The sequence below is a fragment of the Rhincodon typus genome, chromosome 3 (assembly GCF_021869965.1).
Source record: "Rhincodon typus isolate 14 chromosome 3, sRhiTyp1.1, whole genome shotgun sequence".
NCBI classification, from domain to species: Eukaryota; Metazoa; Chordata; class Chondrichthyes; order Orectolobiformes; family Rhincodontidae; genus Rhincodon; species Rhincodon typus.
The window spans coordinates 30,048,932-30,074,129 of NC_063334.1; the positions used below are offsets into that span (position 1 = coordinate 30,048,932).

General features: G+C 40.0%; 2 protein-coding genes across 3 annotated transcripts in view; one reads left to right on the plus strand and one right to left on the minus strand.

Moving 5' to 3' along the window:
- The window catches only part of LOC109914496 (sushi domain-containing protein 1-like), a 56,449-nt gene extending 53,917 nt beyond the window's left edge, over positions 1–2,532 (minus strand). Inside the window, exon 1 of the mRNA XM_048620174.1 lies at positions 2,461–2,532. Within this exon, the coding sequence (XP_048476131.1) occupies positions 2,461–2,532 (72 nt within the window). The remainder of the gene's footprint in view (positions 1–2,460) is intronic.
- ptbp3 (polypyrimidine tract binding protein 3) overlaps positions 1–25,198 on the plus strand; it is a 78,673-nt gene that overhangs the window by 3,447 nt on the left and 50,028 nt on the right. For both annotated transcript variants that reach the window (XM_048595149.1, XM_048595148.1), the window contains one exon: positions 11,101–11,176. In XM_048595149.1, the coding sequence (XP_048451106.1) occupies positions 11,152–11,176 (25 nt within the window). In that variant the 5' untranslated portion in view covers positions 11,101–11,151. Of the gene's footprint in view, positions 1–11,100; positions 11,177–25,198 lie in introns of those variants that run through there.

The window sequence follows — 25,198 nt, forward strand, 5'->3', positions numbered from 1 at the left end:
TCACCAGTGCTTCTTAGACAAAACTGTCCACACTTGTGACCCTTTACTACCAAGAAGGACTTGGATGGCAGATGCGTAGGAACAGCTCCACCTGCAAGCTTATTTCAAAGCCATACATCATCCTGACGTGATGTTCTTTCACTGTCAGAATCCTGGAACTCTATCCTTGCCAACATTTTGTTTTGCTGACACACTTGGGTACAGCATTTCAAAAAGGCAGCTCTCCACTGCCACCTTGAGGGCAATTAGGGATGGGCAATGAATGCTATAGTAGCAGGACACCTGAATCCTGCAAAATATGTATTTAAAAATCAGGGCAGAAAATTTTAGACATTTCTGAAGTTTCTCCCTGAAGGCTAAGCTTAATATTATAAAATTTGACGTGATCGGATTCAAGTTCCGCCTATCAACCTTCCCACATCCTTGTTGGATCATTGTGTTTCATGAAGGAATACACTTTTTAATTGTCTGCACAGGAAATCTTTGAACCTGTTTACTCAATCTTAGCAACTTCATTAATCCTCAAACATGCATTTATGCAAATTTTTAAAATAATGAGTTAATTAATGTGACATTAACTGCTTGGGAAAGGGAGCTGATTCGCATTTGTGACTTTGACGTGAGGAGTTGTCATCTCCAGGGCAATGATTGTAGTTTACAAGTGACTTGCCTACATGCTACATTTTTCTTAACGTGCATCATGTCACTCCATAACTTCCGCCTCATTCTCTTTCCCATCTCCCCAGCCCATATTCTTTTAGTCCAGTGTATCGATGTGGTAGAGATTCCAGTTTTCCAAATGTAATTGGTCATCCTGGGAGGGTGTGGGAGAACCCTCTCATTATATATAATTAATGTTTAGCCATCTTTTTTTATGATGCCTAAAGGTGGTAATTTAAATCAATGGGCAATAATCACATCTGCAACTTTTTAAATTCTTGTGAATGTTCAACTCTTTTTCACAATTTGAGCTAACATCAATGATAATGAGTTGTGTTGTCCATCAAGATTCTTGAATTGCCGCCAGGTTTCCTCGTCATCAATGGTAAAATATTTATTGATTGAAAGTATATAACATGACTCATGGATCTATAGTATAATTGTGCACGTGATGTACACCATAAAAGGACATTGCTATCTCTAATGTTGCAGAACAGTTATATTAGTTTTACATTTTGTGCTCATGAAGTTGGGGGGTATTAGTGCAGGAATGATCTACTTTGAATTTCTGACTATGCCCAGTACACTTTGGCATAGAGTGCAGTGCAACCCAAGCTAGAAAGATACTTTTGTCTCCTTTGCCTCAGAAGTATGCTTGACTCCGGCAACGTGGAAGTACTCCTCGCTATTCCACTGAGAAACTTCTTTCCCGTAGCCTCCGAGTGAGACTATCCAAGAGCAGCGTTTTTCTTCTTTTTTAAGAAAAAGTTGCTTGCATTGTGTTCTTTATGATTTTATCTTATTTGATTACTAAAATGTTAATTGGCCTATCCACAGTTCCTGATTTATTTTTTGAGAAGATACTGTTGAATTATTGGAGGACAGTAAACTAACAATGGATTCATGGTTATTAAAACCACACCATTGGGTTACTGTGCAGAGCAGGGAAACATATATTTGCTTTGCCTCTTGGTAATTCGCAGATATTCAAGCTAGATCTATCATAGTCTTGTAATTGACTCACCTATAGGATTGTCTTGTTGGTTTGATTTGTTTGAATATTCCATACGACAAATGGTTGCTTTTCATTAGCCGTAAAATTCAACAATGAAACAAAGAATGGTGAGGCTTGCAACTTGCATATATATTCAAATAGAAATGAGTTTATATTTATAACTCGTAGACAGAACTAAGTATTTAATTAACAAAACAGCAAGCAATATATAATGAGTTCTAAACTGAAAATACCAGACTATTGCCTTCTCTGTGCATCTATGGACATTAGGGTCAGGAGCAGGAGTAGGTCATATGGCCCCCTGAGCCAGATCTGCCATTCAGTAAGATCATGGCTGGTCTAATTTGTGACCTAATTTCGCATTCTTTCCTCCTAATATGAATGTGTAATTTTAAAAAAGGGAAATTCTAAAATCTATTAGCAGCTTCATCTGACAGCACAACAAATATGAACATTGGTGATCTGCTTAACAGCAAGTTATCTGCTCATTTCTCCCTGTTCTTGCACTTTCCTGCTTGTGTCTAACTTGCCCAGTGGAGTAGTTGACGCTACTTCAGTAAACGTTTTTAAAGATAAGGTAGATTTTTTTTGAACAATCAAGGAATTAAGGGATACGGCGAGATCGCGGGTAAGTGGATCTGAGTCCACGAAAAGATCAGACATGATCTTATTGAATGGCGGAGCAGGCTCGAAGGGCCGGACGGCCTACTCCTGCTCCTGCTCCTAGCTCTTAGGCTCTTATGTGAGCAATAATCTTAAGGAAAAGATGTATAGGCCTATTTTACCTCTTGCTGTCTTCTTCTGTGCTTGAAGTGGGCATGAGTCCTCTCCTCAAGGATCGTCTGATTTGCAGTCATTGTCTCTTGAGGTTCTAGTGCTTCAGAGTTACCCCAAAAGATGCTCATTTTCTGATGAGTGACTTGAAAGCTTAGCATTCGACTTTTAGTGGGGTGATTTGCAAAAAGACAAGAATCGCCAGTATTTGCTACCCTGCAGGCTAAATTAATATATTGTTTTCATTGTTCAAGGACAACATTTTGCAGAGGTGATATGAGCTTTTTCAGAATCTAGGCAGGCTGGTGGGTTAATCTTAGTTTTATGACCTTACCTTCGATGAGCAAAGCCTGATGGAGTATTGTGCTGTAACATTTAGTGTTAAAATGCAGTTGTAATCAATGAGTCTTGAACAGCTTTAATGGGAAGGAAATAAAGGAAGAGCAAGTTTTCAAGTGTTTAAAGACTTGCTCAAGGCTCCTGTGACACGAAGGTAATGCCCCTACCTTTAGGCGAGAAGCTCCTGTGCTCTGGAGGTGGCAGAACATGTCTGAGCCGGTTGATTTATAAAAAAAAATCAATACTTATTTTCCTGTTGTATTTAGTTCAGCGTCTTTAAAGACTGTTTGTTTTTCCAAGTTACTGCTGATTTCAGCAATACCACATAAAAGCCATTTCTCACTTGTGTGTGCCACTTTGTGGTTCTGAAAACAAATCATGCAAAATTGAACAGAAGAAACCTGTTTAGTTTCAACTGAACTTCTGCTTAAAGCACATTTTTGAATCTGTTTGGGTGAGGATGCTGGGAGTGTCTCCTTACTGCTGGTGTGAGTGCCTCTCAATAATTGATACATGAGACAATGAACTTCCCTGAGTTTGATGTGGGCACAACACTAGCTTATCCTGCAGCTGTTGCCGTCTTCTGGAGAGACTTTGTTTCTAGGGTGACAACCAATCAGTCTTTTTGAGGCAAGCATCATGGAGAGCTTGTCTCATCTTTTCAGCTGGAGTATTTGGTTGCATATTCAAGTGACAAGCATACCAAGTAAGGTCAATTTATCTATTTTACACAACATACTTTATAACTTTCTGGCTTACACCACGTAGTTTGCTTTCCCCAGTCTTTCATCTTCACTTTTTAAATTGTTTCCATCTGTTTGTTAATTTGCCTCATTAGCTGGGATTTGTTTTCTGCTTTTTTTCCTCTTTTGGATGACTGATAAGCTTCTGAGTGCTGTTATCAACTCTGACAGGTATTCTCTCTTAGGATATGCAACATGTGTCCGCTAAATCTGGTATTAATACAGCTATTTTTTTTCCCTAGTGGTGCCATCATCGTTGGGGCACATTAATAAAATTTGTGACAGAACTGTAGGAGAGATATTTTAAGTCGTTTGAAAATAGAAATTCTGTTTGGAATTATTTATATACATATTGTACTTGCGGGTAGCTGAATCAATACATTGTAGGGTCTGTATTTCTGCTATAAAAGATTGGCTATTATGCTTTAGTATCCTGAATAATTTGATTAAATTAATTCAAATCCTGCTGTTCTTTGAATTCTGAATGCTTTTCATGTTGCCTGCCACTGCTTGTACCATGCCATCGGTAGCTGTGGAGAAAAGAAGTTGAATTCACTGTCTCGCCTGGTGCCTGACATTGCTCTGTAAACTGCTTTTATTTTATGGTACGCACGAAGTGCATCTCAACTTAATTTGAGGTCACATTTAGCAAGTGCTGTTTGATTATCAATTTGTGATAACGGTTTTGATCTTGAGAGCTGAACTTTACCAAGGTATGTGATGATACTATGGCTGTAAGAGGTGTATTTTTCCTTTTTTAAGATGAAGAAAGTTGAGACAAAGGAGTTGTGATACGTTCCAAGCCAAGAAAATAAACTTGTTGTGAGGCCTCGGGGTTTTTTCAAAATTATAACGATAGAAGCAGTTTGAATGGGTGGGGTCAAGCTCCCACAGATCAGGTTTTTTTTGTTTTAGCTTTCTGCAGTTGCTGGGAACTTGAAGCAGGATGGAGAAGCTGTTATTCCCTTCCTATTTTACTGAATTTTCCTTTGCCAAGGGCACGTTTATGGCAAGTTACTATAGCGGAACAGTTAATTAATAGTGGTTAATATATATTATTTTGTTAAGCATTTCGGTAGTTATAGTTAAGCTAATTCTTTTTTATTTTGTCTGTATCTTAACTAGTGTAAAAATAGTGTGTTTTGCTTAAAATAAAGTAGTTTTGATCAGTTGAATTGCGTCTGGAATGATGCCTTATACCATGCCTTATACCATGCTTTAAAGTAAGAAAAAGTTAGGGTCTAGACAATTTTAATACATTTTGAGTGGGTTTAGTCTGGTCCATAACGGGTACTTTTATTCTTGAGTGTAATGGATAATTTGCCTACAGCTAAGTCTTGCAGACAGCAGTGTGATAAATGGCCATTGATGCTGTATTTGGCTTATTGATTGGCTAAATAAATGGCATATTGTCAAATTATTGCTCATCTTGCTGTGAGCAATGCTGCGCATGATCCAAGAGCCAGTTAATAAAAACACTAAATACTGTTCTACTTGGGTGTAGTATTACATTAGGCTGTTCTTTTTCACTCATGGTAAGTTTATTCACTATAATCTTCTTAGAGTAGCTTGAGTCATGCAAATTTGTTTAAAGTACTATAGTATGATGTTGACAAAACAGTTGAAGTTCCTCAATCTGCACTCTTCTATGCCCCAAACCCTCCCTTGACTTTTCTATCCTTTCCACTAAATTTAGCTGTGTCACAGCCCTTGTCAAATATAACAACTGGATGTGAAGTTGTATGACACAGTGTATGTTATGTTTAATGTATCATTTTGTTGTGAAGACTGCCACAATGAAAGTGGTCTTTGGTTTAGTGAAGCATGAAAGCAGCTGATGTGTGTTGTCAGGGGTCACACCAATATTTCAGTCTTAAAATGGCAGGAAAAGGAAAAGCCTATCTGGAAAGGATAAGTTTAGTGACACAGGACTAGAAAGGATGGCTGGCTAGGGCCAGTATATTTTGGTGTATGTTAAATGGTGATGAAAAGGAAAACTGGACTTGCATGTCATGAAGATAAGGATAAAAGAAGTAACAGAACATCTGTTCTAGTTAACAATGCTAAAACAAAAAACAACTAACCTACATTTCTTGTTAGTTTACTACTATTACATAATAAAAGCCAAAGTTGTGGGTTTATTTAAAATATGATAGAAAAGTTGAACATTTGAAAGTGAACTCTGAACCAGATGTTTCTTGTTCCCAACTTTTCATGTAGTTATAACAGCAAGTCACACTTTTTTGTTGGTGTCTCTCTACCTATGTCTGTCTCACTTTTTCTTTCCTTTTGGGGAATTGTGGGGAGATGGTAGAAGAAATCCTGAGCTGATGATCAGCCTACTAAACTGCATCGTGGGCTAATTAATATTGGCATTAGACTTAAACCCAAACTTCTGGTATAGGGGTAACAATGTTTGAGTTGTGCCACAAGATGTCGTATAATTCTTCTTTAATTCACCTGTTCAGGCACATTGTGACATACTTCTGGTAGTTAGGCCTTGAACTTGGACCTTCTAGTTGAGATGTAGGGACACCACCGACACCACTACTGCACCATTAAAAACGTCGTCAGCTGCTGTGATGGGATTTGAGCCTATGCCCTCTGACCGTTAGCCTAGGTATCTGGGTTACAAGTCCAGCAATGTTACAACTATGCCAGCACATTGTTCTGTTGCAGCAATGTTAGATGAGCACCATCTTAAAAGCTAATGCTAGGTAAGTTAAATGAAGTGCAATAATCTGTTGTATTCAGTTATGAGCTATGAACAGTGCTTACAAAAGTATCTTTGGTCTATGTTCAGCTGAAAATTGGATTTCTCTGAAATGCTCATCAAAATATTTGCAGCAGATAGTGTATTTAGTTGACACTTTTAAGTTCTGTTCCTGTTAAAGGCACTGCACATTCTTCTGTAGTGATTGAACATCAAACTCTGCGTCAATGAATTTATGCTGACTGAGTATAAACAATGTTCCACTTGGGAAAATGTTGGCTAAAAATTATTCAAACAAGGCATTAATTTTGATCACAAAGCTTTTTTTCAATCTTTTTAATGGCAGTTTAATTTGTATTGAGGGAATGAACCTGTTATAGTCGATAAGTTAAAACCTTGATTAGCTGAAATATTCTTGAGGCTGCTGAAGACTAATCTGTGCCAATTAGCAACTTCCGTAAGACTGTTGCAAAATTCAACAAGTTACAGACTACTGATAGTTACTTGACCCAGTTAAACTGGTCAATATATTTTGTTCTCTGCCTTGAATCTATTTGTATGTATTTCTATGAAAGGATTTTTCATTTTATTCTGTATTATGTAACATTTCACGTACCGACATGCCTGTGTCTAGTTTGGCATTCTCTCTGGATTGAGGATGACTTCCTTCTACTCTGGTTTTGTGGGTTCTGAGGTGATTAAACAGTCCAGTGATGGATTAGGATACCCTGCTGAAGGTGGCATTTGAAGAGGTGGATGGGTGGGGTGTGCTAGATTTTGCATGCTCCTGTCACTCTTGGTGCTTATTTTAGAGTTGAACCTGTCAGAGAAGCTCCATGTTTGTACCTTTTGCAATGCTTTTTCAACTTGGGCACTCTTCGGCTAGAGGTTCCTGCTAGTTAGTTAATATACTGCATTTCTTGAGGGAAGCTTTGAGGATGTCCTGTCCACTGGATGGAATGATTCAACAGCCCAAGTTGGACATCTGTTGCAGATTGCAGTAGAACACATTGTTTTTACCAAAAAAAAATCCGTCATTGTTTTTGTTCATGAGTATTGGACTGAATTTAAAGATTTTTGTTCATTTTATCAAGATTCCGTCAAATAAGTGGAGATGCAGGACAGAAATCTTCAAATTCAGTTCAATGCTCATTAACAAAATGATGGCACTTCCTTTGCCTTATGTGAGAAAAACACTACTTCCTCATGCAATCTGCAATAACTGTCCAACTTGGGAAGTTAAATCATACAATTGAGTGAAACGTGACAATAAACACCTCAGTTATCACCAACGTCAAGGTTAATGTTTCCAAATCTTGCAGAGTTGGACTTGATGATTTGATAACACCTGTTGAAGTGTCTCTGCACGGGTCTGCAAAGCTTGGATCTCACCTTGGAGACTTTGTTTTGCAACTTCTAGCATCTTGTGTCTCATTGTGGGAGCAGCTAATAAAAACTTTCCAATTTGGTAAGGCACCAGCACCATATCATAATGCATCATTATATCATTGGAGGCATCTTCTAGGTTTTGTAACTGTTTCTTTTTCAGTTCAGTTTCTTCTTTAAGATCTGTAAGCCTGTTATTATTTCATAATGAGGATGAAGTATTTGAGCGTGTGCACTTGCAGAGTCATCTACATGCTGCAGCACAGTGACGGAAGTGATCTTGGTTTGTTTTCCCAACTCCCTTGCCTGCTTCCCTTATCAAGGTGTTAGTATGATTATTGCAATGGCTGATATGATGCAAGGGATAGCTTAAACTCTTAAATATAAGTTCATCGGAATTTTATCACTTGTGCACAATTCAAATTGTTGCTCAGTCTTGAATATAACCTCACTAATTCAGTCCATGTAGTGTTGTTAATTCTTTTGCTTCTGATATATTTGTACAGTCAATTTTGCCAGACTCTTAGGACATTTATAAAACTGGAAATATTATGTATGACAGGTTTGGACTCCTGTTCAGTTTTGACCATCTTCTCTTGACTATGGCATTGTTAAATATGGCTTCAAGTTTTCCTTGCTCAGGTCCAATAAATTGTCAGAATACAGCAGAATGGCATATTTTGCCATATTAGTATGTATCTCTTAGTTTCTCAAAGTGGTTAGACTGATGATATTTGAGATGCATTACTAACTGAATCTTGGATTTTTGTTGTATGCTGTCCAAATTGAGAATGCTATGACACATTTTATGTCCTGTTTGTCTAAATTAGATTTAAATCTAAACTGAAAGTCGTTGAGAATGTAGGGAACATGATACAGGTGGAAGCATGAAGATCGCTGTTTTAGAGAAAGAGTTTTAACCACCTGGACTATCTCTGATTGGAATAATTGTAAGGAATGTAATGGGATTGGACATGATAAAGGCATTGCAGAAGCTGAAGAAAGAATGGGAATCTTCTCTCAAATGCAGAGTGCTCTTTTATAATAGGGAGGTTCCGCCTCAATAGCCTTTCCTTTGTTGCTGTATCAAAATCTTGGAACTCTATCCCTGATGGCATTGTGGGTCTACCAGCACTAGGTGGTCTGTGGTAAGTCAAGAGGACAGCTGGCCACAAGTTTCTTAGGGGTGACTGGTGGGCTGTGGTTATTAACCATTCCTAATGTTCTTTCTAAGCTGCTTGGCCATACTGCCACTCTGAGGGTCGTATGCATACCCGAGGTCTGTGCAGACAAAGACATTAGGCAGAATGCCGATGTCAACATCTCTGAATTTTTAAATTAAGGATGAAAACCCTTGAATTTTTTTTTTTTTTCGAAACCCTTTCCAACCAATTATCTGTTTTGTCTCCGCTTCCCCAATATGGATCATATTGGGAATGGGGTCAAGCAGAACGTAAATTGATATCCATCCCTACTTCATGTTAATGCTCAGCCCCATTCAAGGTCTAGTGAAATCTCAGCATCATACTGTTTTTGACAAATGGTTAAAGTAAAATGACTAACTTTGATAAACATGGGTATGAGTTAAACTGGCTTGTTGGAGACTCTGTTGAAGAGATATACACCAGATATTTTTGCAATACACTAAAGCAAAAATACTGCTGACACTGGAAATTGAAATTAAACTAGATTTTTTTATTCACTTGGGATATAGACTTCACTGGCTGACCAGCATTTATTGCCTGTCCCTAGCTGCCCTTCAGAAGATGATCAGCTGCCTCCTTGAACTGTTGCAGTCCACATGTCAGTTGACCCACAATGCCCTAAGAGACTTCATCCCAGCAAAGGTGAATAAATGGCGATATAATTCCAATTGCAGGATGGCGAGTGGCTTGGAGGGGAACTTGCATGTGGTGGTTATGTTTCCATGTAATGCTGGTCTTGTGCTTCTAGATAGAAGTGGTTGTATGTTTGGAAGGACTTAGGGTGAACTTTTGGAGTGCATCTTGTAGATTGTACACATTGGAGCTACTGAGCATCAATGGTGGAGGGAGTGGCTGTTAGAGGGCAAGGCGCCAATCAGCCAGGCTGCTTTGTCATGGATTGTGCAGGTTCTTAGGTTGTTGAAGCAGCACCTATCGAAGCAAATGGGGGACTATTCCATCACGCTCCTGACTTGTGCCTTGTAAATGGTGGACAGGCTCTGGGGAGTCAGGAGGTGAGTTACTTGAGAGAATATTCCCAGCCTCTGACCTGGTCTTGCACTGAATTTATTGGTCCTGTTGAGTCTGGTCAATGGTGACCTAACGAAGAGGCATGGATACAGTGAATAGCTAGGTGCCTCTGTCCAGCTTGGATCTGTTAACTGGACAGTGACCTGTTAGCAAATCACGAGCCTTCTGGGCCCATCTGCAAGTGATGGTCTTAACCATAAGCCCCCAAGGATTCCTGAAATTGTTACTGTATGCTGCATATAATTTCATATTTGATATTATCAAATTATTATTACTTTATAATAATTCTACATACTTAGAGTTGTTAATTTCAACATTCCTGTTGTGAAGGAACAGACATTCAAAACCAAATTACTCTCCCAGATAGAGGGAAAACAAAATGATCCTTGTATGTTCCACGTTGTGGCTGTCTGTATGGCTGTATCAGCTAAGATAATGTGATCAGGTTATCATGGTTTTACCTTTTGAAATTGGAAGGACACGAGGCCAGGGGTTGTAAAGAAGGGAATAACTCTTCTAATTTAAAAGAAAACTCCAGCACTCTTCCTGTCTCTTTATCAAAATGACATATAAATAAAGTCTTTGCTATTTGCTTAACTGAAATTTGAATAAGTGTTGGATGCTGTCTACCCTGTGTTAGCATACTCATTCAGCAGCCTGTGTTCTCAAGCTTGTCATGAAAGAAAATCAATCTTTCGAATACTCCTGGTTGGAATGTGGTGCAGTTCAGATACAAAAGGTATATTGAGAGGCAGCATTGCGCTTCAGGCAATGTAGTTTTGGATAAAATTGTTGAGATTTTGATTACCAAATTGTTTATATCGAAGATTGAAAAGAGGTGCTCTTAGTCTTTTAGAAATATGTTGGTAACTTGATAAATATCTTATCAATTTTAAGTTTGTTCCAAGCATTGAGCAAGCATGATCCCAATATGGTTTTAAATATCCATGTGGTTTAATAATGTACTTTAGGGAAGGAAATCTGCCATTCTTGCTCATTTAGCCTACATTTGATTGCAGACTCACAGCAATGTGTTAACTTAAGTGCCTTCTAGGCAATTGGGAGTGGGCAAAGAAATGTGGTGATGCCCACATCCCTTGGGCGCATAAAATAAAAACTTTGATTGTTTACGCAAATCGGTTCCACTTAGTACATTTGTTAATAACAATGATTTTTGCACTGGTCTGAGTTAAATGAATCAAATTACTGAAGTATTTGATATTTTTTGTTTTCCAGCGGGGATCTGACGAGCTTCTTTCTGCTGGTATTGTTAACGGCCCATCTACCATGAGCAATTCTACTCCAGCCACAGGTACTTGCCATCTGCCTATCAAATCTGCTAGTAATGGCACTTTGAATACCTAAAACTAAATGAAACTTGCTTCATTGCTTACTGATAAATTTTTCACTGTACTTAAAGCTAATATTTTACTAATCTGAAACACCAATGTTTAATGAAATATGTTCAGTAAAATTGAATGTTAGAAATTATAGTACAGTGCATTCTAAAAAGTGAACACATTGTGCTTTGAAAAGCTGATAAGTTTTAACTGTGGGTACATAAAATCTTACCTGTTTGTATGAACTGAGTTCTGACTTTGTGGTGACACAGCAGACAGTGTGGTTGTAAAAATTAATTTCAACAATGTATTGTGTTGTTTTATAAGTGCACTGTAATTCATTATGGTTTTAATCTTTTGATCTTGCACTAAGTGTAGTGAACTGGACCATGATTTCTGAACTTTGAAACTTACCTTTGTTAAAACCATTTTGAGTGTGTTCTTCATATTCGCCCCTCATTATTTCGTGATTTATAACTTTGGGAAAGATAGATAAACTGGTTGTCGATGGCAGCTTCCAATGCCCAAATACTCAATGAGTTGAAACATTTGATTTACCTTTGGGACATGAATTTGACTTTTAATTTGCTCTGCATGCTATTTGCTTAATGGCTGAGTCAGTAGTTGGAGCACCCAGAATGGTTTTCAAAGGCTTGGGTTTCATCCCTGCTCTGTTGTAGGATGTTTTTGTGCTTTCTGCAGCTCTCCACACCTGTGTACTGGTGACTCCCGAGACTCATCATTTATTTGCAACAAAAGTGTTTGATTGTAATAACTGTACCAATGGACAGGAAGAACCATCATTTGTGGACCTTGAAAGTTGATGGGCCAGAAAAGAGAATAATGATTGCTGTTGTAACTATGAATTGTTTTACAATGGCCCATTTTAAAGCCCAGCTCCTTGGATGTCAGGTGGTAGCGTGATTAGATTCTTCTCGTGTCCTATGGTGTTGACCAGCCAAATTTAAAAAAAAAAATCTGGTTAATATAGTCTATGAAATTTGCTCCTTCGATATTAGCCCTATAAGGATATTAATATCCATGGAATTGTACCACAACATGGTTCACCACTCCCAGCAGAGGTGATGAGAAGACAAAAAATGGAGTTTGATATTGTTTCTCATTGGCCTTGAGCAGAGGCAAAAAAACAACTATAAATTGGTGAATCAATTAAAAATAATTTCTAATATGTACTTAAGCTGCCAGCAATCTGGCGCCTTGAGAATGATATTCAGGTACTTGGCATTAGTCTTTGGTCATTTTAGTTAGATGTTTACAGATCCAACAGGACAGCAATGCCCAGAAATTACTTTGATTCCAACCTGGATAAGATGTCCGTTTTGGAACTATTTCTTAACATGGTATCCCTACAGTGTGGAAACAGGCCCTTCGGCCCAGCAAGTCCACACCGACACTGAGCATCCCACCCAGACCCATTCCCCCCCCATATCTACACCTCCCTGAACACTATGGGCAATTCAGCATGGCCAATCCACCTAGCCTGCACATCTTTGGACCGTGGGAGGAAACCGGAGCACCCGGAGGAAACGCACTTGGGCACGGGGAGAATGTGCAAACTCCACACAGACAGTCGCCTGAGGGTGTAATCGAACCTGGTGCTGTGAGGCAGCAGTGCTAACCACTGAGCCATTCTTATATCTGTAACTTGAGTACTGTAACGTTAGAGGGTGGTTCAATTTTTATCAGTGTCCATGGCAGGCAGTGATAAGCTTCTTTTTGATACCTGCTACTGCAAAACAGAAATTCCTCCAGCTAAATACGGGAAAACCGAAGGTATTATCCATTAAGGCTCATGCAAATTAAATACTTATGGTTCCTGTATTGTGCACAGGCAATCAGGCCTGACTGTTCCCGGAGTCATCCAGAGGTTCAAAATTTTACGTGAATCACCCAATCTACCAGCCAGGTAGATACGGGTTAACAGTAAACATGGACCAGTTTCTGTACTTAATTTGTAATGAATAGTGATTCTTAATAGATTCTAATCACAGGTAAATAATTATGAACTTCCATTCCATAACTACTAATTAAAATTCTAACCCCCTTCTTAATCACCTCCCCCCCCCAACCCTCCAAAACAAAGAGAAAAACCTACACGCACGCATATGTGCGCACACAGACAAAAAATTGTTTTATGGGGTGGAGGGGCAAAAGAAACTGGGAATGTCAATTCAACAGCACAGTTCACTGAATTTATTGAGATAATGTTTTTGCTTGCCAGGACTTGGTGTTCTTCAGTCTGCTTTCTCCAGTCTTTTTTTCACTTTGCAGGTAAACAAACTGCAAAGTTACTAGATAGAGGGCCTAGCATATAGCAACTAGTGGGAGAAAATAAACTGGCTTTTATCAGACTAGATATTTTTACCCAGGAGGCACCACTCCCTCTTCCAGAGGTTCAAAGACTTCTCATTAGTTTGTGCATGTGAACAATAAATTCAGTTATCCAGGAACCAGTCAAAGTTGTCATCAGGCTGACCTTTGGCATCTGCAAATGATCACCAATTCCTCAGACCACTTATCAACCTATTGTTGACCAAATCTCCTTTTGTGTTTGTACTCCAGTTTCAGGCCATCCCCTCTTAGATTACTTCCATTGTATGCTTTCAGTAACTTGCCTTTTAGTAGTACACTAATTCCTTCCTCAGTCTTTGTTGTAAAACAGTCTTCTTCCCAATTCACTCCACGGTCAAAAATAAAGTAAAATGAACAGATATGGCCTTTTCATTATGGTTAAACATCTGGAGGATTGAAGCATTTAAATGCTTTAGAAGAAAAGCCTTTTGGTTTTAACTTAGCTTGAGGGAGTTGATAGAATTTTAAAAAAAAAAATGAAGTGTTGGAGAAGTGCAAGTCGTCTTGACAGCATCTGAAGAGGAAAATGGAGTGAACGTTTCTGACCAAGGGTCGCTGGACTCTAAACATAGACTGTCTTCTCTCTACAAATGCTCTGCATTTCTCCAGCACTTTTTTATTTCTGATCTCTAGCACGTACAGTTCTTTGTTTTTATTTTAATGTTCATAGAATGGGGGCGGCATGGTGGCTCAGTGGTTAGCACTGCTGCCTCTCAGTGCGAGGAACCCAGGTTCGATTCCATGTTTTGACAACTATCTGTGTGGAGTTTGCACATTCTCCCTGTGTCTGTATGTGTGTTTCCTCCAGGTGCTGCAGTTTGCACCCACAACCCAAAGATGTGCAGGTTAGGTGGATTAACCATAGGAAATGCAGGGTTACAGGGATAGGATAGGGGGTGCGTCAGGGTGGGATGCGCTTCGGAAGATTGATATGGACTTGATGGGCTAAATGGCCTGCTTCTACACTGTAGGGATTCTATGACCCTAATAAAATCATGTATGCATTCTCAACACACGTGAACTGAAGGTACTGTGTGCGCTACATGCGCATTGACATCAAATAGCTGAAACCTATCCAGATTTCCGTTTTGGTGACATGTCTGTGTCTGACATTCTAAATGTAACATCAGAACTAAAAATAAAAGAATCCAAGAAAAGGGTAACAAAAGATGGATGGAAGCTAGCAAGGCTAGTTCAGAGAAGAGTAGGTACGTTGGCACAAAAGGATAGTTTGAAATTTTGTTTGATCTTTAAGTTCAGTTTCAGATACCTTAAGTTAACATGTTCAGTCTGACAACAAGGTACATTTATGTAGTATTGTGAACGTAATCACGTTTTCTTCGGAGAGTTGTAAACCCAAGTTTCATAGCTGCACAGAAGATACTTGGGCAGAAGATCAAAAGCTTGGTCATAAAGTTGAGGTTTACAAGAATATGATAAAAGGAAGAAAGGAAGGTAGAGAGTTTTAGTAAGGGAGTTTCACACTTTGGAGGGCTTAAAATTGAGGTTGCTCAACAGGCCAGAATTAGGATTCTCAAAAGATTATGGAGCTGGAGAGGATTAAGGATGGGGTTTACCGAGATTTGTAAGCAAGGATGAGAATTCTAAAATTTAAGCAGGGAAGAGCAGGATCAAGTATTAAGTCAGGGTTGCACAAGGTTGATGTGTGAGGAGGACTCGAAGTATGTAGGCAACTGAAAGTTTGGATGACCTCTGGCTTATGGAGGGTGGATTGTAGGAGGCTCGTCAGGATTGTGTTGGATAAGTCAAATCTAAAGGTATCCAAATACGTGCTGAGTGAGGGTTTCAGGTGCATATGAACCAAAGCAGGCATGGAATTGGGTGGTGTCACAGAGATGGAACTAGGCTCTGAATGAGATATCTGTGTGGTCAGAAGCTTGTCCGGGTCAAATCTGACACCTTTTGATCTTGAACAGTTGGGTGGGATGGTGTCAGGAGTTAGTGAATTGAGTTAAAAGTGGATATTGGTTCAGTCTTCCCATGTTTAATTGGAAGAAACTTCTGTTTGTCTTGGATGTTGCATGAATTGTCCGAGGATATGTAGAGGGGTTTAAGGAGATGGTATTGAAGTAGAACTGGATATTGTTAGTATCTAAAATCATAGCGGTACAGCATGGAAACAGACCCCTCGGTCCAACTTGCCCATGTTGACCAGATATCCTAAAATAATCCAATCCCATTTGGCCCATATCCCTGTCTACTCTTTCCATTGGTATAATGTTGTGTATGAATATATGCTCTTGTTATGTTTTTGATGGTGCTGTGGGGCAGTTTATGGCCTAGAAATAAACAGCCAAGAATGGAGGCTCGAGGTATCAGAGATAATGGTGTGGGTACCCAAAATGTCTTAAAGTTTGTTTTTCTATTTCTGTTCTATCCCCACAATTTTTACAAGAAAAGAAATGTCATCCAGGGTACAAGTGTGCTAATCACAAATTTCCTGCTGCTGGGTCTTGATACTGGATTCTGTTGAAGAGAACATCATGTTATTAACTACTTGGATCACTGATGTAAGAGCATCGTAGGATATACAGTAGCCATGTTATTTTGCCTCCATATGTTTAAAGGAGTTGGCTCAGCCATTATACTTTTAAAATGCTAAAAATACTCCTTTTGGGGATGCAGGCTGCAGATCTTTCAATCTCTCAATTCTGTTGTGAATCTTTACTTTGTTGCATCTTCTAATGGGCCACCTGTAGTTTAAATTGTGTCCTACCTAAAAGTAGAAAACATTTTGTAAGGCATTAGCTTTTCAAAAACAAAACTGTTGAGCCACAGATATTGCTTGTCAATGCTTGAGTTTGTTATGACAGTGATGGAAAGCTTGCTATCAGGCACTGGTGCCCCCTTCTGACTGCAGTCTGGCTCAGCATCAAACAGTTGTGAGGGATAGGGATGGAGTTGGTGATTTGGGAAAGGAGTTGATAGCAGGAACAGAAGATAATTATGAAATTAGCAGATTCAAAATCATTGTTCAGTTCATGTACCTACAAGAATTTATTGATTTTGATTTGAAATAACACTGTTTACAGTACTTTCACCTTAACCGATGAGCGCCTTCCAAGTAAAATGCTTTTTTCTTGCATTTCTAAATTTCTACCAGATTTACTGAGATCAATAATGTGTGAGGAAAGGTCCCTAATTGTCAAATTAATCAGCGCTTGGGCTTCACTACCTCTATTTGGACCCTCATTAGTGCTTGGTGCACAAAGAAGAAATAACTTCCTAACTATTAATCATTCAGTAGATTGCATACGTGACCTTTTTTATTCTGTTCTCAATTTGATTTGAGGCAACTTTCCATTCTGTTTATTATCTCCTGTATATGTTAAGATTATCTTTCAGAAAGGTGAGAGTTTACTCTTGATCTTGGGACATTATCACTAGGGATTGATTCTCATACCTCTTTGCACACTCTGAATGTTGTCTTTGATTCTTAGCAACCAGAACTCAGTATAGTTTTCAAATTGTATTCTGATTGGAGTGACATACAGTTGCATCATGACCCCTGAAATAGTTACTTTTTGGGCAAATGGATTTTGAATGATCCTCTTTGCAACATTTAGATATGTTCAACACAGTGTCTGTATTACTTGTGACTTAATTTTATCCAAGGCTGTGTTTTATAAAAAAATTCATGGAGTATTTGATCCATTCAGTTTATTGTCTGAATTGCTGTGCTTTACACCTGAGTGAATTAAGTTTCACTGGCTGTCTTCAGTCTGAATACATTTTATGTAGTTCACTGTAGTTTCCAAGGTGTCACTCAATTCCACTACCTGTTCTTGTTGGTATTGCTTTTTAAATTCACTCGTGGGGTGTGGGCATCCCTGGTTAGCCAGCATTTGTCTGTCCATAGTTGCTTTGGAGGAGGTGGTGATAAGCTGCCTTTGTGAAACACTACAGTTAGTGCTGTGGGTAGACCCCTAATTTTCTGTTAAATGATAACACCACCTGCACCCCCCTTCCCCTCTTCTCCGCCCCCCCCCACCCCAAACACACCCACCCAAACTGTTGAGAATGGAGGACTCTGTAATGGTAGCACCGTTCAATGTCAAAGGACGCTGGTTAGATTATCTCTGGAGATGGTCATTGGCATTTGTTTGGCACGAATGTTATTTGCTCTTCCTACTTGTTGCCCCAAGCCTGGGTATTGTCCAGATCTTGTTGCATTTGAATATGGTCTGCTTTAGTATCTGAGGAGTCGCAAATGGTGCTGAACACTTGAAATCATCGGTATATATCCACAATTCAGACTCTATGATGGAGGGAACATCATTGAAACAGCTGAAGATGATTTGGGCCTAGGGCACTATCCTGAGGAAATCCTCAGAGTCCTGGTGCCGACATGAATGACAACCAAAACCATAACCGACAACCAAAACCATAACCATCTTCCTGTGTGCCATGTATGACTCTAATCAGTGGAGGGTTCCCCCCCCCCCTCCCCCCACCAAAAAAAAAGCCATACTCACTTGGATGTGGCCCTGATACCATAGGCTGTCACTCTCAACTCACCTCTGGAATTCAGCTGTTCTGTCCATGTTTGAACCTAGGCTGTAATGAGGTCAGGAGGTGAATGGCATCTGCAGAAACAAAACTCAACATTTTGAGCAGTTTGGTGCTAAGGAGCTGGTGCTGCTTGGTAGCACTATTGGTGACACCTTCAGAATCCAATGCCTCTGACAATTTCTTGATATTCTGTGCAGGGAATTGAGTTGCCTGAAGACTGGCATCTGTGATGCTGGGACCACTGGAGGAGGCAGAGATGGATCATCCTCTTGGCTCTTCTGTCTGAAGATAGTTGTAAATGTCTGTCCATATCATTAGCGCTAATGTGCCTGGCTCTTCCACTATTGGAGGCGGTGGCTCCACAAATATCCCCATTCCCAATGAGTTGTTTAATTGTCCAGCACCATTCATGTCTGGATGTAGCAGGACTACAGAGCTTAGATCTGATTGTGGGATTGCTTTGCCTTGTCTTTCACTTGCTGCTATGCTGTTTGGCACATAAGTAGTCTTGTTTGGTAGCTTCATCATGTTGACTCCTTGTTCGTAGGCAACTTTTGCCAATTTTCCCTGTATTTCTGACCCTCAGTGATAACTCACTGCAACACCCTGGAGCTGCGCAAAAACAAAGAGGAACACCTATACAGAATCTTTGCAAACAATGGTTATCCTAACAGCTTTGTCCGCCAAAGCCTGGCAAGTAGACAACACCAAGATGACACTGTATGCCTCAATACTCTGGCTATCCTACCGTATGTTAGAAACACATCAAAACTGACTACAAGACTCCTACGACCTCTTGGAATAAGGACAGCACACAAAACAACAGCCGCACTTCTCCAGTTACACTCAAAGAAGAACGACCCTGTACCCACAATGAGCAGGTCAAATGGGATATACAAGATACCATGCAGCAACCGCGAGAAATAATACATAAGACAGACAAGCAGGAAACTCGCCACCAAGGTACACTAACACCAATTCGCAGCAAAATGGCACGACCAACTCTCCCTCATTTCAATACACTCCAACATACACTAACATTAATTTGACTGGGATAAGATTATTGTACTAGGAGAAGCGAGGCAAAGACAAGCATAAGAATTCCTGGAGGCCTGGTTTTCAACCACCGATGCAATTAACAAACATGTTCAAATAAACCCCAATATACGTACCACTACGGTACAAAACGAGAAACCAGCATGCTGACCATGACAGACCGGAACTTTTAAATTCAGAGCAGAACAGAACAACAGATGATGTCACCCAGAAGGGAAACCAGTCAGCTCATTGAACCAACCAACAACTCCAACTTGACAGCAAGATATCATATTAACTATTCTAACTTCAGTCTATTTAAAATCCAGTTGATTCTCTGAAGCAGGCATAATAAGTGAGAAGGCTTGTGTAGTGTTTCCTCTTAACTGAAGTACTTGATTTTGAATGGCGAGTACTGATCTGGATTTTGAACTGTTTGTACCACTGAACACAAGGGGCTATTATGGTAGAAGTTTGTTGCAGTGGGGGAGCGATGGCCTCGTGGTATTATTGCTGGACTGTTAATCCAGATGCCTAGATAATGTTCTGGGGCCTGGGTTTGAATCCTGCCATGGCAGATGGTGGAATCTGGAATTAAAAGTCTGATGATGACCGTGAATCTATTGTCGATTGTTAGAAAAAGCCATCTGGTTCACTAATGTCCTTTTAGGGAATGAAACTGCCATCTGTACCTGTTCGGGCCTACATGTGACTCCAGACCCACCACAATGTGATTGACTCTGACTCTGAACTGCCCTCTGGGCAATTAGGGGTGGGCAATAAATGCTGGCTTAGCCAGCAACGCCCTCATCCCGTTAATGAATAATAAAAAAAAATCTGGGTTAAACACCACCTGCTCAATTGCTTTATTTTATCCTGTACCATTTGATGTGCACTTTTGGTGCTGGAATAGTGATGTGGTGTGCATGGAATGCACTTTGTTTTGTGCTGTTTGACTCTTAGCCATGTTCCCTTCATAGGGGAGTCCAGGACCAAAGTGCATAGTCTTAGAATAAAGGAGTGCCAATTCAAGAGTGAAATGAGGAGGAATTTCTTTTGAGGATTGAGAATCTGTTGAACCCCTTGCCATAGAACTGTGGTAGCAGAGTCCAAGTGTATATTTTAAGGCTGAGAGACTGATTTTTGTGATCAGTAGAAGAATAGTGTGTTACAGGCAAAGGGCAGTAAATTGGCCGTGAAGAATGTTGGATCAGCAATGATCCTACTGAATGATGGAGCTGGCTTGAGGGGCCAAATGGCCTGCTCTTGTTACTATTTCTTGTCTTAGCTGCCTGGGAAATAACTAGTGTGAAGGCTGACAAAAAAGTGAATATCTTAAGATTCTGCATTTGAGCAACTTTCTGTTCGCCTGGTTTCATTCATTGAAAATCACTAAACAAATTGGAGAAATGTGTAGCAAACATTGCAGAAGAATAAGTAAGGGACATTTCAACTGCCCTGAAATTATTTGGTTTAGAGGGTTGGTTAGAAGGATGGGGAATGTAAAATCTTTTGTATGTACAGGACTACTTCCTAATTGAATTCAACATTCCCAGCAAGAGCCTGCTAATACAAAACAAACTGATAGAGGAGTAAATATTTTGGTAATAATGGCAGTGATATATGGTTTCGGATAATTTAGAGGAACATATACCAGGGTGTTGAATTGGAGGAAAGCTGAATATCTAAGTATAGAATAGAAAATAAAATGAACAACAAAATTGGCAGATTGTATAGAATAGCAATTGAAATATTTAGAGATTTCCAACACAACCACGAGAAGTAACTTCTGCTTTAAGCAATGAAACCCACATGTGATACCATTTATGAATAAAGAGAAGGGAGAGGCATAAACATGCAAAAGGACAGCTGAATAGAGCAAAGTGAGAGATGCAAAGACTAGGGATGAGTCAAAAAGTGTAAGCCAAGATGAGCTCGTAACTGTTAAGAAATGCAAAACAAAAATAATAATCTTCCATTTAGTATATGAAGGAAAATTGGGAGGTAAGAAAGACAGGGGTGCTGAGAATAATTGTACATAATAATGAAATGGTAGGACGATTAAATACTTATTTCAGTATTTAAGACATGTTATCAGATGCCATGACAACAAAAGATGAATTCAAAATGGTATCTCATTTAAGACGTAGGTTAAACTTAAAAAAAAAAAAAGTGCAGGATGCTTGGATGGATTACATTGATGCAGTCTAAGACAATTTAGGCAAGAAGATAGTGGGCATTATTAGATGTACACAATATTCATTAGCTATCTGCCAGTCCTTTTCCTAATGTGATTGCTATATTTTAAGAAGCAAAATCAGATCTCTGGGCAAGTACAGACCACTCTGCTTAATATCAGTAGTCAGGAAAAGTCTCTTGTACATTTTCTTCCTTTAAAGTCCCAAATATAATTAAAGAATGGGTTTGGTACAGGGAAGGCAATTACCCTGTCTTGTCCGAGCTGACTGCAAGAACAACTTGCTTGGTCCTGCACCCTACCTTTTCCCTGTAGCTCCAAACTTTTCCAAAATAATAAATAGCATGGAAGTGAAAATGAAGAACTGTGCTTGGTTATTTTCATTGAATTCTTAGAAGTGAGAGAGTTGATACAGATGGGGCTTTTGGGAAATCAAGACATAATATATGTGGAGCACTTTGACAAATACCACAGACTGCCAGTGCCAAATTGGAAAGAATAATAGTACAGCGTAGAAACGGACTCTTTGGTCCAATCACTCCATGCTGACCATGTTCCCAAACTAAACTAGCCCCACCTGCCTGTGCTTGGCCCATCTCCCTCCAAATCTTTCCTATTCATGAACGTATCCAAATGTCTTTTAAACATTGTAACTGTATGTGCATCCACCACTTTTTTTTAAAAAAAAAAAAAAAATGCACTCCAGTCTTGAACTTCCCCACCCTAGAGCATAGACCCTTGTCATTCACCTTATTCATGCCCCTCGTGGTTTTATAAACGTCAATAAGGTCACCCCTCCATCTCCTGTGCACCAGTGGAAAAAATTCCTAGCCTTTCCAGTCTATTTCGAAATATCAAATCTTGCATTCCCAGCAACTTCCTGGTAAATCATCTTTAAGGCTGGGAATATTTGCAGTATAATATTTATCAACTTGCAAAATGGATATATAATTGATAAGGTATTTCAACAGTCCAAGATTTGTTTGGTAAGGGAAATATTTGGTCTCATTGCTTAAATTAAAATTTCAATGGATAGAGGAGCACAGGATTCTGGCAGTATAAATGTACAAATCGTTGAAATGCTAAACTGGTGAAGATGCGAAATGGCTAGATATTTGCTTAAAATGTGGAAGCAGCATACAAGCTGGGTCATCCTGTGACAGGGTCAGATCGAACTTCTGCAGTCCTGCCACATTCCAGTTATGAATGGTAGTGTATAATTGAGAAAATGATCACAGCAGCACGGTCCAAAAACAAGCAGTGTTAACCCAGTATGTTGGTGCAGAAGACTGGGCTGAACCATTTGCACCTATTTTCAATCAGAAATTTGAAGTTGGGTGATCAATTGTCACATTGTTTTGAGGCCCCCACATCATTGACCGTCTCCAGCCAATTCAGTTTGTGCAATACTGACAAATGTTGAAATCACTGGATACAGGTAAGTCTGTGACAGCATCCTGATTGTGACGTACTGAAGATCGTTTTCCAGAGACACTAAAGCACTGGTTTCGACTTGACAATATGGAAAATTGCCCAGGTTGGTTTTGTCACCAAAACTCTGGGCAAATCCAATACAGCCAATAACTACCCCATCAGTGTGATTGCAGTGACGGAAGGTAGTATTGATTGTCAAATGGAAGTAATTCAGCGACAACCTGCTCACTTCGGTATAGGTTCAGCCAAGACAGCTTCATTCTGGAACTCGGAACAACTCTTGGCCCAAAAGGGGGCAAAGCTGAATTGTAGAGGTGAGCTGAGAATGATTGCCATTGCTATCAAACAAGCTTTAGACCAAGTGTTGCATCAAGAAGCCCTAAAAAATTGAATGGAATGGGAATCACATGGTGAACTTGTCAACGAATGGAAAGAAAGATGCTTATGGCTTTGGAAGAGAATCATTTTAGCCTGAGGATGTCACTGCATGAGTTCCATGTTGTGTTCTCAGAAGGCTGGAGCGTGGCTCATGTTGTGCTTTTATTTAGGAAAGCAGCAAGCAAAGCCGAGTAACTGTAGACTGGTGATTCTGACTGGGTAAGTTGTTGGAGAGGATTTAAAGCTTTTGAGAAGATTTGTAGCTCCGGTTGTGGATGAGGTTGTAGACTTGCTCATCAAGCCAGTGTGTGTGTTTGCGGAAGTTTCATCACCCTGCCAAGTAATATCATCAGTGCGCCTCCAGTGAAGCGTTGGTGTTCAATCCCGCTTGTTATTTATATGCCTTGGGTTTGCTGGGATGGTTGGCATTACTTCTGGTTCTGTCTTTCGGTGGTTTGTATATTGGGTCCAGTTTGGTGTGTTTGATGGAGTTCCAGTTGGAATGCCAGGCCTCCAGGAATTCCCTGCCATGTCTGTTTGTTTGGCTCGTGCTATTATGGCTGTATTGTCCCAGTCGAATTCGTGTCTTCCTTTGTTACCTCCATGGCAGACCACAACAAGAAGACACAACACGTCCAGACACACGAGTCACCCTACCGTGAGGTATATCATAGATGACTACAAGACGACTACTACCCCTAGGTATCAGGGTAGCCCACAAATCAGCACCCATTCTGCGACAGCTACTGATGAGCGTAAAGGATCCCATACCCACAATCAATAAAACTAATGTAATGTATAAAATACCCTGCAAAGACTGAGAAACATTGCATAGGCCAAACTGGAAGAAAACTGACAGTAAGTGTACACAAAAACCAACTAGCCACCAAGAGACACGACCAATTCTCATAGGTTTCAGCACACTTGGGCAAAGAAGGACACCAATTCAACTGGGACCACACATCCATAATAGCACGAGCCAGACACAGATATGCCAGGGAATTCCTAGAGGTCTGGCATGCCAACCACCCCAGCAAACTGAGACATATAAATAACAAGCGGGACAACACCAGTGCTTCACCGGAGGCGCACTGACTATGTTACTAGGGTGACGAAACATCCGCAACCAAAGACACCAGCTTGGTGAGCAAGTCTATAACCTGTTGGAGGAGACTCTGAGACGGGATTTACGTGCATTTAGAGAGTCTGGGACTGATTAAGGATAGTCAGCATGGCTTTGTGTGTGGGAAACAGTGTCTCTTAAACTTGATTGATTTTGAGGATGCGACCAAGAAGGTAGATGAGGACAGTGTGGTAGGTGTTGTCCAACTGGACTTTAGTTAGGCCTTCAACAAGGTTCCGTATGGTAAACTGGTTAGTAGAATCATTAGAATCCCTACAGTGTGGAAACAGGCCCTTTGGCCCAACAAGTCCACACCGACCCTCGGAGCATCCCACCCAGACCCCATCCTTTAATCTACACGTCCCTGAACACTATGAGCAATTTAGCATGGCCAATTCACCTAGCCTGCACATGTTTGGACTTGGGAGCAAACCGGAGCACGCAGAGGAATCTCGCGCAGACACAGGGAGAATGTCTGTGTGGAGCTTGCACAGTTGCCCGAGGGTGGAATTGAACCCGGGTCCCTGGTGCTGTGAGGCAGCAGTGCTAGCCACTGAGCTACTGCGCTGCCCCAAACTAGATCTAGCGTTAGATCACATGGGATCCAGGGAAAGCTTGCCAATTTGATACAAAATTGGTTAATGGTGAGACAGGGTGGTGATCGTGGGTTATTTTTCGGACTGGAGGCTTGTGACCAGCGGTGTTCTGCAAGGTTTGGTGCTGGGTCCACTGTTGTTTGTCATTTATTCAAACAATTTGGAAGAGGATATAGGAAGCGTAGTTAGTAGGTTTGTGGATGATACCAAAATTGTTGATATAATGGACAGTGAAGAAGCTTATCTGAGTACAGTGGGATCTTGAGCAACTGGGCCAGTGGGCCAAGGAATGGCAAATGAAGTTTAATTTAGATAGATGTGAGGC